The sequence below is a fragment of the Galeopterus variegatus genome, unplaced genomic scaffold (assembly GCF_000696425.1).
Source record: "Galeopterus variegatus unplaced genomic scaffold, G_variegatus-3.0.2 Scaffold7706, whole genome shotgun sequence".
In the NCBI taxonomy this organism is placed as follows: Eukaryota; Metazoa; Chordata; class Mammalia; order Dermoptera; family Cynocephalidae; genus Galeopterus; species Galeopterus variegatus.
The window spans coordinates 89906-104090 of record NW_007733817.1 but is presented as its reverse complement, the minus strand read 5'-3'; the positions used below and the strand labels follow the sequence as shown (position 1 = coordinate 104090).

The 14185-nt window shown below is 34.3% G+C and overlaps 1 protein-coding gene across 1 annotated transcript in view; it reads right to left on the bottom strand.

Moving 5' to 3' along the window:
* Positions 1-5803: 5803 nt before the first annotated feature.
* LOC103607774 (echinoderm microtubule-associated protein-like 5) overlaps positions 5804-14185 on the bottom strand; it is a 44610-nt gene continuing 36228 nt past the window's right edge. Inside the window, exons 4-7 of the mRNA XM_008592239.1 lie at positions 13157-13225; positions 10188-10373; positions 7383-7518; positions 5804-6030 (exon numbers count right to left, since the gene is read on the bottom strand). Of these exons, the coding sequence (XP_008590461.1) occupies positions 5825-6030; positions 7383-7518; positions 10188-10373; positions 13157-13225 (597 nt within the window). The 3' untranslated portion in view covers positions 5804-5824. The remainder of the gene's footprint in view (positions 6031-7382; positions 7519-10187; positions 10374-13156; positions 13226-14185) is intronic.

Genomic DNA, 14185 nt, shown 5'->3' with positions numbered 1-14185 from the left:
GCGCACAGCTCTGAGGATCGCGCTGTATCCTGGTACGGCCGCTCCAGACCCGTCGCCATCTTCTATGTCCAACACTTTTTAATTTTTTATTTCAGTGCATATTCATCATGTTGAAACAAGAGGAAAAAGAGAAAACTGGACTTTGAAAGTTACTTTTCAAGGCACAGTGAAGCATGGATTATACTGTTATTTAATTAGACGGCAAAGGACTGTGTTTATTATGCAGTGACACTGTGGCTGTACTAAAAGAATAAAAATGTACATTAACATTACCAGACTAAGTACTCATCACAATATTTCCAACTCAAGGAAAGCAAGTCAGAAAAATTAGAAAATTTAATACAGAATATCTCATCACAGCAGAATGCCTTAACAAATCTAAAAATTAAAATGAAGTTGCTACAAAAGTAAGTTTCTGAGTGGCTCATTTGTTAGCCAAGGAAGGAAAGCTGTTTATTAGTAATGAATAAACTAAATCATTTTAGATTGCAGCAGCTGAAGAAATGTGTCCAGAGAAAATAGACTTGTTTAAGACTATTAGCCTTTTAGTGAGAACAGTTGCTCAACGAGTTGAGAATATTGGCAATACCATCAATAATTAATTTAAAAACAAGATGAATAATTTTGAGTGGTTTTCCTTGAATCTTGATGAGTCAACAGATGTTACCTATACTACTTAGCTGTTTATTCAGGAGTCAATGCCAATTCATTCAGGAGTCAATGCCAAGTCTGAAGTTTTTAAAGAATTAGATTTTATGATTAGTCTGTGTGGAACAACTAAAGGTGAGAATATTTCCAAAAACATTGAGAAAACACTAATTCAGTACAACCTAAACTGGAATCTGCTAAGATGAGTTATAACTGATGGTAAAAAAAAAAAAAAAATGTATGGAAAAAATGGTTTAAATAAATTTATGAAGATAGTGAAAATGTAAGGTGTTTAAAGCCTGTGATTATTCATTGTATTATTCTTTACCAGGTACCTTTCAAAAAAAATTCACTCTCTCAAGTGTTTTTGAATCAATAGTGTTAACAGTGAACTTCATTTGCTCTTGTGGATTTAACCATTGTCAGTCCTGTGATTTTTTAACAAAAATAGAAGCTGAAAATCCTGACTTGCCCTACCACAAAGCAGTTTAATGACTTAGCAATGGTAAAGTTTTGATTTTTTGATCTCAGAGCCAAAACTGAAAATTTTCTGAAGAACCGGAATTACCTTGAACCACTATTATTAAACACTGAACAGCTTTGGAAATTAACTTTTCCTGCAGACTTGCTATCGTTTCTTAGTGAATTCAACCTAAAGGCAAAAAGTAAAAGCGAACGAGGCAAAAGAAGCACTTACATGTGAAACTTACACTATGCATTAACAATTAATGTTGTTTGAATAACAATTAACATCGAGCTGCTTTATACACCTTCTGTGCTATCAAAACAAGAACTCCATTCCCACACAAATCCGCAGCAGATATACATACATACACACACACACACACACACACACACACACACATATATACACATTAGCTTAATCTGTAGTTCTAATAGTTGCATGTTGGACTTTCCTCCTTTGGAGGGCCTTGGGTCTTGTCTGTCCCTTGTGCCCCAAGAGAAAGCCATAAACAAAGCTCAAATTTACCCAAGGGAAAAATGCCCTCACAGCAAAAGTGTCCTTGGCTCACTGATGCTCCTAAACTCCATTTTCTTTCACAAATCAGCTGGACAGTTCCTTACTATCTTGTCAGTTCTTTGAAGCTCTTAAGATGATTTACATTTTAACCAGTATCTTTAGTTGTTTTCATTGGAAGAGTTCTTTCCAAAGAAAATGTCCACCAATAACAGAAAAAGAAGTATGAGCGATTACTTTTAAGAAGACCAATTGCCCTTTCTTCAGCATCTAGGCAGCAGCTGATAATAGTTCTATCATGAAAGGAAACAGTTCCTAGCAAAGCACATGAGTAAAGTTTCCAAATAGACACAAACAGACACAAACGGACAGCAAGTTTCCAAATAGACACAGAGCTGTGACATCCCCACACCATAAAATAAACTGGCACAATGTCAGTAAATGGCACAATTGATTAGCATACCAAAAAAAAAAAAAATCAGGTTGCACATCCAGGCCAGCGATGCAAGCCTGTCAAAACCTGGAGGGTGCCAGGAGATGGGGCTGCAGGCCCTAGCCCTTCTGCAGCTGCCGCATATCCAGGCCAGCAATGGAGCCGGCCCAGTGCCTGGGAAACTGAGAGACGGGGGCCGAGACAGCTCCACCCCTGCGCACGACCAGATCCTAGTAGATACTTATTAACCAAGTTTACTTCTTTGGGTGTGTAAGTTATCTGCCCATGTCCTTCAACAAATTTCAGCTTAGATTTTTCTAATTCATTTTTAAGAGTTCTTTTTGCAATAAGGATATTAATCCTTGCGTGTTTAAAAAAAGTAGAGAATAGAATACCAAAGTTTGGGAGGGGTGGGGGTGGGGGGAAGATAAGGGTAAACTAATGGTGACAAAACTATGTTATCTACCCTAAGTGAATCATTGTGCAAGATATGCATGCATTGAAACCACACACTGTAAAACACTAAAATAAATAAAATTGAGAAAAAAAATTAGTAATTATCTGGAAAGAATTAGCTTGGATCCCCACTTCACTCCTTATGCTAAAGGAAACTTTACACAGATTAAACATAAAAAATAAAACCACTAATGTATTAGAAGAATATATTGGAAAAAAATTGTAATTACTTTTAGGGAAGATTTCTTTATGATAAAAAACTCAGAAGTCACAAAAGCAAATATTGATAATTTCAGCTGCATAAAATAAAATAACAACAATAAAAACTTTTGCATGGAAAAAACAACCTAAACAAAGTAAAAAAGCAAGTAACAAACTAGTGAAATTATTTGCAACTTACATCACAAAGAGTTAATATTCATAGCACTGTAAAAAGCTTCTAAAAATAAACAAGAAAAAGATCAACAATCTTACAGAAAAAAATGGCAAGAAATGTAGGCAGTACATACAAAGGATTCTAGAGAACCAACTAGTTATTTTTAAAACTATTAAATGTAGGGGAAGAATTAAGCACTTTTCTGCCTTTCCTTTACAAATTGTATGCAAGATAACCAAATAGTTGATGCGGCTAATTCTAGGTGTTGACTTGATTAGATTAAGGAATACCTAGAATCTCGGTAAAGCAATCTTTCTGGGTGTGTCTGTGAAGGTATTTCCACAAGAGATTAGAATGTGGGCCTGAATGGACAGGTGGGAAAGACCTGCTCTCAATATGGGTGGGCACTATCCAATCTGCTTGGGGTCATCAGAGAACAAAAAATTGAGGAAAAGGTGAATCTCCTATTCACTGGAGCTGGGACACACACTGCTCTCCTGTCCATGGACATCAGATCACGAGACTCTTCAGCTTTCAAGTTCCTTTGGCCTCAGACTGAGGCCACCATCAGCTTCCCTGGTTCTGAGGCTTTCGGACTTGGACTAAGCCATACTACCAGCATCCACTTTGCATATGGCCTATCATGGGACTCCTTAGCCTTCATAATTGGGTAAGCCAATTCCCCTAATAAATTCCCTCTCATAATCTGTATACATATCCTATCAGTTCTGTCTCTCTGGAGAACTCTAATACAGTTGATGAGGGAAAATTCTCTGTACAGAAATATTATAGCTAACAAATGAATAATGAATGATAAAATTAGAATACTACCATTTGAAACTCATAATAAAATAATAGATCTAGGCCATGCATTCTCAACAGGGACAATATTGCCACAAAGGGGATAAAATTGAGTTCTTAGAGGTGAAAAATCTTAAATATTATAATGGTTTGTGTTCCTCTAAAGGGCCACAATACAAAAATAGATACACAGCTGTCTGTGGTATTGAAATTTCACAGAGAGAGGGTGTAGTTATGAAAAAATGTCTAAAAAGTCTCATTATTAAAAAAAAGTTGAGAAACACTGATTTAGACAATAACCAACAATGGCTGCTAATACAAAAAAAGGGAGACTACATATTACATACCATCAAACAGGCATACACATCGCCACCTAGGAAATATCCTTGGTGAAAATTCATAACTGCATCTCATCAAACCTCTTGACTTAACTATCAGTTTAGAGGATACAGGGAGCAGAGAATGTGTTAAAATATACATTATGGGTATGCAATTAGCCAAATCCAGGGTGAAGACTTAGTTTCCTCCACAAATAAACTGTAAGAAGAAAAGGCACTATAGAATAAAAGAGATTTAAAAGACACCTCGACAATTGCAATATACGAATCTTATTTAGATCCTAATTCTAAGAGACCATAAAAATGTTTTATGAGACAATCAGGGGAATTCCTACACTCGCTGGATATTTTATTAAAGGAATGCTGTGTGATAACAGCATTGTGGGGATGTTTAGAGATATCTTTTAAAGATACAAACTGAAATTTTTAAAGATGAAATGTGAAAAAAAAAGACAAATGACAAACCGGAAAAAATACCTCAACATCTATCATTGACCAATGGTTCTTCAACTTTAGTGTATATGGTAGTCACTTAGAAGTTTTACTAAATCACATATTGCTGAATTGCCAGTATTAGGTAATAGAAAAGGCCTGAGAATTTGCATTTCTTACAAGTCCCTAGGTAATGCTGATGCTGCTGGTCTAGGAACCATACTTTGAGAACCACTATCATAGACAAAGGCTAATTTCTTTAATATGTGGACAGATATTATTAGATCCTATTTTAAATCAACTAGAGAAAAAAGACAAATGAACTAATAGAAAATAGGCAAAGAGCTTGAACAGACAGGTCACAGAAAAGGAAATACGAATGTCCTCTAAACATATAAAAACATACTCAATATGCATAAATATGAGAGAAATACATATTTTCAAAACATAAAATATAACTTTTCAGCTTTTGGGGTAATAATTAGTGCTGGCAAGGGTGTGAGAAAACACCAGCTATAAAAACGAATGAAATACTGCCATTTGCAACAACATGGATGGACCTTGAGAGAATTATATTAAGTGAAACAAGTCAGGCACAGAAAGAGAAATACCACATGTTCTCACTTATTGGTGGGAGCTAAAAATAAATAAATAAAATCACACCGAGGGGAGTTTCGGTAATGGGCCACAATAATCAACCTCATTGTATATCGACAAAATAAAATTTAAAAATAAAAAGAACGAGGGGAGTTTCGGTAATGGGCCACAATAATCAACCTCATTGTATATCGACAAAATAAAATTTAAAAATAAAAAAGAAAGAAAAATAAATAAAAAAAAGAAAAAAGGGTGTGAGAAAACAAGCACTGTCACATTGATTGTAAGTGTGTAAACTTGTTGACTCTGTGTAAGGCATTATCTATCAAAATTTAAAACCTATATATCCACTGAACACTGCTAAGAATTTATCATAGGGATATTCATATTTACACATGTACAAAATTACATATATAATTGCAAGCATTGTATTTGTTAAATACATAAAAATGGAAAAACCTAAACTTCCACCAATAATGGATTACTTGAATAAATTACAGTATATCCATGCAGTGAAATATTATATGGCAGTTAAAAAGGTGTAGACAGTGTTGTCTATTCTGATTTGTAACAAAGTCCATATCACATATTTAAAAAATATATATATTTTATTAATAGTGGTTAATTCTATTGATTTCCAAGTATCTATTAATTATGTTCGTTATACCACAAGCTGACAAAATATAAATCTAAGGTTTTTTTTTAAGTTTTCTTTATGTTTATCTCAGAATAATTCCAGCCTATGCAATTACTTTATAATTTGCTTACCTGACTGAATGATCATCACTGCCAGTAACGGCCAAAGGTTTAGTAGGATGGACAGCAAGTGCCCAAAGTTCACCTTCACAGTGTCCTTGCATAATTAGGAAAGGTTTATTTCTTTCATGCACCACAATTTCAAAAATTTCACTGTCCTGTGTTCCAACTAGAATGTGGTCACCTCGCCAACATACACTCCTCACAGACAAACCTAGTAAACAGTGAATTGTATTTAATATCAATGCTGTAATAATATAATGCCAGCCTTCCTAAATCAAAATTAATTTTTGTACCTTTTATACCTTAGATGTGAGATAGAAGAAATATGCAAGTCCTTGATCCACACTCAGATTTTCTTCAATTGTCCATTATTGTTTTCTACATGGAACGATATTTCTCTTTTTTTATATACCTAATTTCTACCCATCCTTCAAGATATACTCTCTTCTTCCTTCTTCCTTGTTAGACAACTCCAGCCATAGTCTGACCATTTCCTCAGCCAAAGTCTTACCACACTTACAATCTGCAGATTTCAATAATTACTCAGGAACTACCTTTATAGAACTGTATTTTTATTATTTTCCTCTTACAATAATTTGACTTTTCACTTGTCTGTATTTCATTTCTTCAATCTGCTCAAAAATCATTAAGAGAAAATTTTACTTTTTCTGCATGCTCTTCAATCCCTTTTGTAATTTTAGGAAAGCTCCTGTTTTTCTCACCTATATAATATGGCCAGTATAAAGATATAGAATGTTCTTGTGAGGACCAAATAAGTATCAAATTATTTTGTAAGCTTTAAAGTATAAGAACGCTCAGCAAAACTAATGAAAGTAGAATAACAGCTAACTCTCACGTGCTAATTATGTGCCATTCTTCTAAACATTTTACATATACAATATTCACTCAGTTAATTCTATGAGATAGTTATTATTATCCTCAATTTACAGGTGAGGCTAAATTACTAGCCCATACCTTATGAGTGAATGGAATATGGTTTAAACACAGACCTGTGTAACTTCCAATCCTACTCTTGTAATACGATACCATACTAGTGAACAATATGTCAATTTTTATAGTGAAAGATCCTATTTTGTTATATCAATTTTTTTAAATCCCCCAAAGAAAAAAATATCTCTCACTTGCTGAAAAATTTGGATGAAGGAAAAACATATCTATACATATTCAAGTAAGCCTGAATGAAAGTTCCCCCAACCCCCAACATATTACAGATTATTTGCTAAATAGTTATATTTAGCATTCTAATAGTAAAATATTTTCAAAACCCAAGGTTACCAAAGTAAGTGCCTGTCCCATTTCTCTGTAGGTCCTATTATAGTAGACATTAGACATATGAAAGAATCTTCATCCTAACAGTGAACCTAAACTCTCTATGGCAAAATTTTTCCTCAACGGAAGGATTTCAATTAAATGTATATAGTGTGATGAGGCAAATGTAAGTTTTACTTATCTTTACACAACATACATTTATGTTTACCGAAATAAAGAGACAATCCTTGGACATTTTAGAGTTTTCCTAGTAATGAGACATTTTATTGTTACCTTTGTATCCCTGGTCTGTTTCCCTGAGATCAATCACAGTAATTGGTTTAAAAGTTAAATCCCAAAGACGAATACAGCCATCTCTACCACCAGTAGCAAAGCCTTCTTCACAAGCATTCATGCTAAAAATTCCCGCCTAGAAGAGGACATAAAATAATTGAACAACATATGCTTTTTAAGAATATGTACTATATGAAGACAGAAACCTATTTAACAATATTTTGATATGAATAAGCAAATACATCAGAATAAAAGAAAATCTAGAAATAAATCCATGGAACTTAATATATAACCAAGATGGTATTTAGTGATATGGAAAAAACATAAAAGAAAATAAAGTTAAATCTTATGCCATAAGTAAAACTGAATTACAGATGGACTTAAAATTCTAAATGGGGCTGGCCAGTTATCTCACTTGGGAGAATGTGGTATTTGTAACAACAAGATCAAGGGTAAACCCCCATATGGCCAACCACGAAAAAAAATAATTTTTTTTCTTTTTTAAAAGATGACCGGTAAGGGGATCTTAACCCTTGACTTGGTGTTGCAAGCACCATGCTCTCCCAAGGGAGCCACGGGCCAGCCCTGAAAAAATAATTTTTTTAATGTAAAGCATCGAAGATCACTAACAGGACATAAAGGAAAAATTTTAAAGTTTTCCATATCAGAAAAAATATAAGCAAAAACAAACATATTTTGGAAATATCTGCAATGTATATGACTGTCAAGAGGTTAATATTCTTAATATACAAATGAATAAAGGAAAGAAAATTCAACAACAAAAAAGCAAAGGATAAGAAAAGCCAATTAATAGAAAAGGAATTCAAGTAATCAATAAATATGTGAAATTTTACAAATAGACAGGAAACAAAATTCAAACAAGGAGTTATGACTTTTCATGCAGAAGATAAGCAAAAATTTGCAATATTGGCAAATTCTGTGCTGATGATTATGAGGAGGAAACTAGTATTTTTATATACCGGTGATGAGAATGTGAACCATCGTAACTTTTGTGGAAAAAAATCTGGTATTTTCGCTCTTCAAGCATTTGCTGTAAAGCAAGTCTTGTTATAAGTGCTGCTTTATTTATTTATTTATTTTTTAAACTTTTTTTTTTTTTTTTTGGTTATGAATATTCATGGGCTACAAAGCAAATTGTCACCACTCGTGTCTAAGATGTGAGGGCCAGATCCATACTGGCAGCATGTCCATTACCACAAATTGTGATTATACCCTGTGTCCCTCACCCAATTATCCCCTCAATTATCCCTGACCTCCCTCCCCATCCCCCTTTCCCCATTTCACTTTGTATCCCTACGTATGTTCTCTCCCTCTGCAAGTCCAACACACCATAAGTGGTGCTTTAATGTATTCAGGACTTTGCTACTTGGAAGATCTTACTGCTAACAACGTGGCGGCTCTGTGCTATCTAGCTCCTTTCATTTTTTAAGGGAGGCCACTTGTTAAAAAGTTCAAATTAAAAAACACTAAAAGTTTTTTTTTTTTTTTTTTAAAAAGATGACCGGTAAGGGGATCTTAACCCTTGACTTGGTGTTGTCAGCACCACGCTCAGCCAGTGAGCGAACCGGCCATTCCTATATGGGATCCGAACCCGTGGCCTTGGTGTTAGCAGCACCACACTCTACTGAGTGAGCCACAGGCCGGCCCAAAAACACTAAAAGTTTTAACAGATTACTTTTTCTGATTTGGTAACTTATTTATATAAAAATCTCATAAAGTATAAAAATTAAATCTCTTTGCCACTCTATAAATCAATGTTATTTTTCTGAAGTTTTTTTTGTAGAACTATACCCAGATTTCCAACTGGTAAGTTAGTCTCCAGAGCACTAGCTTTATGCTACTATGATTGATCTAGAATACTTTTAGGTTGAAATCAAGAAGCTTTTATTCAACACTACTCTGAGAAAGAAACCATGCCAAAGCAATGGTTTTAACAAGATACTAATTATACTAATTTAATAAATATCCATAAATCTAATTGTATAATATTCCTTCATTGAAATCTTGAAAACAAATAGGCAAATTAATTCAGTTAGAATAGCATTTTTCAAGCAACTGAACTTCTTAAAAACAATATGCTACAGTATGCAGTTGTTCTAAGAAGGTTAAGTAGTTAACATCTAAAAGTATACAAAAACTGATTACGTTGCATAATGATGAACTGTTGGGAAAACAGAATAATTTAATCAGGCTCCCCTCCCCTTAGGTCAGGTCCAGGGTGGTGCAGCATTCTTTGTGGGCAGGTTGTGTGTGGGTGGAGTCTATGTGCGTGCGCAGTGCCGCCACCTTGGCTGGAGGTTTACTGCCTCGGGTGGCTGCCACGCATACGGCCATGCTTTCCAACCTATAGCTTCCAAGGACCTGTCTGCCAGTTACCTAGCTTACAGACCAGTGTGTAAGGGGTCTGGTGACCCGGCCTGGCATGTGAAGGGTTTGTGACCCAGTCTGTGAATGGGCATGAGGGGTCTGTGAGCTCTAGACCCAGCCCTAGCTCAACAATTGGCCCAGTTGGTGCAGGATTACAGGCAGGTAAAAGAGCCTGGCAACTGGCATAGTTGTGTAGCTTTACAATTGGTGTCAGGAACAGCATTAAGAGTGCAACAATTGGTGACATCAGCAGGATTCCGACATTAGCCCTAGCTCCACATGACTATACCATTTATCCTGATTTGAACATCACATATTGCTCACATGTATTGGTATTCAATGCTGTACCCCACAGATATGCACAATCAACTATGTTCCAATAAAAAATAAATTAAAAAAAAATTTAAACATACTTACTGTATGGGCTCCTTGTATTGTTCGCATAAGATTGATTCCTTTCCAAACATATATATCCCCACTGAGTGCACCAGAATATGTTAATTCATCCCTTGCACAGGCTAGGCACAATATTGTCTGAAGGTCACCAGTCTTACCAAAAACACCTCGTTTTGGAGTCAGAGCATTTCCACATAAACTCCAGAACTAAAAGGTATATAGTATAATCAAATTACAAAAGAATGCTTATAAAATAATGTAAAACATTTCCAATACTTCGACGCTATATTAGAGCAGCACACTAGAAATTACCTAAAAAATTGCCTTAGGACACAATAGCATTCAATGTTCACATTCTCAACCTAGTGTTGTCGAAAGCTATGTTACAGCAATTAAGTCACTGGTTTCAATTCTTATCTGTAAAGATAAGGGGGTTGAACTAGACTATTTTACAAATATGCTGCTCTTTCCTTAGCTTTCTGGAAAAAAATCTACATAAAAGTTCAGTAAAAAAGTTGGGAATAGGTTAGCAATGAAAATGAAGACAAGACACCATACACTACCAGGAAAAAGGACCAAATCTGATAATCGATCTCTGATGGAAACAGCAAAGATAGAAAAAAAAAAAAAAAAGATTAGTACATTACTCTCATTGATATTTTCCAACCTGAGTAACTCCTTTGCTTGTAAAGCTTAAAAATAAGATAGATGCCCATTTGGAACGATTTATTCATTCTTGGGAGAAGGTAGGGACATCAAACATGAATCCTATGACCAGCATTATTGCTCTATTAATGGATTCAGGTAAATTTTCATAATTTGCAGAGAGAAATTAAAAAAAAAAATATGGGGCAGGGCAGGTAAAAATACATTCAATAGTTATTCACAAAGAAATTAGACCCAGAGAATAAATTCAACTATATAATAAGTAAATTATCATTTAAAATATTTATATTATATACTTATATTTTAAAACCTGAATCCTCAAAAAACCAGAAATTATGATACTTATCCAGTCAAATAGTTAATACTTCAAAATAAATGAAATTTTACAACTTGAAAGCTCATAATTACTGTGTATAGGAATAGCTGGTTCTCTTCCTTTCAGCACCCAATTTAAATCTATGATTTTCATCTAGATCAGTGATTCCCAACATTGGCTTCACATCAGAATCGCCTGGGGAAATTATAAAACAAGATGCCTGGGTCCCCAACTGAGATAAACTGAGACAGAATCTCTGAAGAGTGAAGCGCAGGTATTCAAATGATTTTGATGCTCAGCAAAGGTTAAGAACCATTGTTCTAGAATCCAGATAAGTACTGTGCAAAAGAACTTTCAGTGATGATTAAAATATTCCCTCTATCTCTGTCTATATAAATATACATGCTTTCCAATATAGTAACCACTAGATACACATGGCTCTTGAGCATTTGAAGTATGGCTGCTAATGTGACTAAAGAAATGAATTCTAAATTTTATTTAACTTTAATTTACATTTAAATAGCTACATATAGGCTAGTGGCTACTCTACTGGACAGTGCAGTTCTAGATTATCTCTGGAACTTAGTATCCTCACATGTACTGTCTGCAAAAAGAACTACCATACTATTCATTGTCTCTACCAAATAAAAGGAAATTTGGTCATAATAAAAATAGTTCGCTTAACTTATTTGAGAAGATGAAAATGGAACTTTTCAGGAACTCTGTATTGAGAAGATGAAAATGGAACTTTTCAGGAACTCTGTATTGAGAAGATGAAAATGGAACTTTTCAGGAACTCTGTATTGATAATTAATTTGCCAATCACCTATTAACCACCTAATACAACGGTACTTCAAAATGTTTGTGGAAAAATAGAACAAGATAATATGAATCCTTTCATTAACTTTTTGAAGACCCCTCGTATAGTGTCAATCATCATCTGTACCTTCACAGTGCTCACATCATGTTCCTTAAAGCCTAGCACAGAATCTTTGCTGATAAATATTTGTAGAAAAAAAATAATGACTTAATACAATCCATCTACCAAATCAACACCAGATATCAAAACCAGACTTGCAGCAACAGTTAATGATGCATTGGAGAAAATGTAGACGGAGGCGGGCCTATCAAAAGAAAGAATGTGAACACAGAACCTTACTAGGAATTAACTGTTATCAGAAACTGTCATATCAGATAGTAAGAAGAAAAGCAAGTATTTCCAGTTTGCACCAGTGATTTAAAAGCAACTATAAACATAAGAATGAATATCACCACTGACTCTGTGGGCTTCAAAACCTGAACTATAATTATAAAACAAAACCCAGAGCTTTCATAAGCACAGTAAATAACGGCTATCAAGGCTGAGGTCAAATCAGAGAGAACATATAAAAAAAGGCAAAGATAATGCTTCCAGAAAGCTGACCATGTGCTAGGCACTACGTCAAGCTTTTGAACATATACTGCCTTATTTAACCACCAACTCTTTGAGGATAAAAGCAGTCACGGTTTTAAGATGTGAGAAAAGCTCAAAGAAGTTAAATGACTCATCCCAGGTTAAACAGCTAATAAGTGGCAAAGTCAACTCTATCCATGTTGCTTCCATCACACCATTCTACCTCCGTGAATGAAAAATTCTTAGTTTATTTGGTTTCTTATTCTCACATTTTACTTTGTAAGTGAAATATGAAGAAACAATATAAAGACAGTAAATCTTACCTCACTAGACTATAAATTCCTTTATGGAGAGTGGTTTATTAATTCCGTATTCATATCTATATCCCTCACAATGTCTTGAAGTAACCACACAGTAAGTATTTGTTAGATTGAACATAAGGACATTAAAAACATTGACACTTTAAAAATAAGTACTGTCAAAATTCTAAAACTAACCTGAATTGTTTTTGGGTTTTGTTTCTTTTTTATTTTACCCTAAATTGTTAAAAGTGTTATATGTACTTAGCAGCAAAAAACTAAACATGACTATTATAAAACAAGACTTTTCTAGTACCTTGATATGTTTTACACCACAGCTGACAAGCTTATTCGGCTGGTACAAATCCCAAGAAATATCAAATATCTGTAAACAAATCAGATTCATGGTTAAAATACTTATTTCCAGAATCATAAGAATCCTGTCCAAAAGACGAAATGGCCCAAGCCCCTACCTATCGTAAAATAATATCCCTCAATAAATAATAATCAGAATGCCACACTTCAAACTCTTATGTAAAGTAAATATTAAAATGATAAGAAATAAAAACTATTTCTTAGTTTTTATGAACTATATGAAACAAGTAGTGAAGTAAAATTTAACACCTCTATTTACCTGTAATTTTTTTTTTTAAATTTGGTCAATAAATAAGAATGGTTCAACAGAACTAGGGCACGAGGCAAGTATCTGTATACTTTCTACAAAGGAGAGATTCTGAATGGAACATACACTTAACAATCACACAGCTAGAAATAGGAACATCTTTATAACTTTCTATCACACAGAACTACTTATGTAAAGTAACCAAATATTTATTTACAGTTCTTACTGTTTATGAGTCAAACAAAATTAATTTATACTTAAATTTTAGGGGTCCTCCGGCTTTGTTCTTTTCTAAGATCTCATAAATTCTAAATACATACAAACCATTTTGTTACAAAAGCAAAGATGCAAAACCCCAGGTGAAATAAAATATGCATTAGAATCATATAATTAAAAAACAAATGAAAGAAAGTCTAACATTTGAAAAATAATTCATTTATTCTGCTATCTGGTAGTCTTTGCCATGTTTCTTTGACACTTGTATAATCTAACCTATTTTCTACGTCTAAAAATTTACCAAGTGATACTCTTCAGTGATAATAAAGAATAAGTCTTGGGCTGACCCCATGGCACACTCGGGAGAGTGCGGCGCTGGGAGCGAAGGAACACTCCCGCCGCGGTTCGGATCCTATATAAGGATGGCCAGTGCGCTCACTGGCTGAGCGCGGTGCAGCCGGTCACGAAAAAGAAAAAAAAAAAAAAAAAAAAAAAAAGTCTTATAAG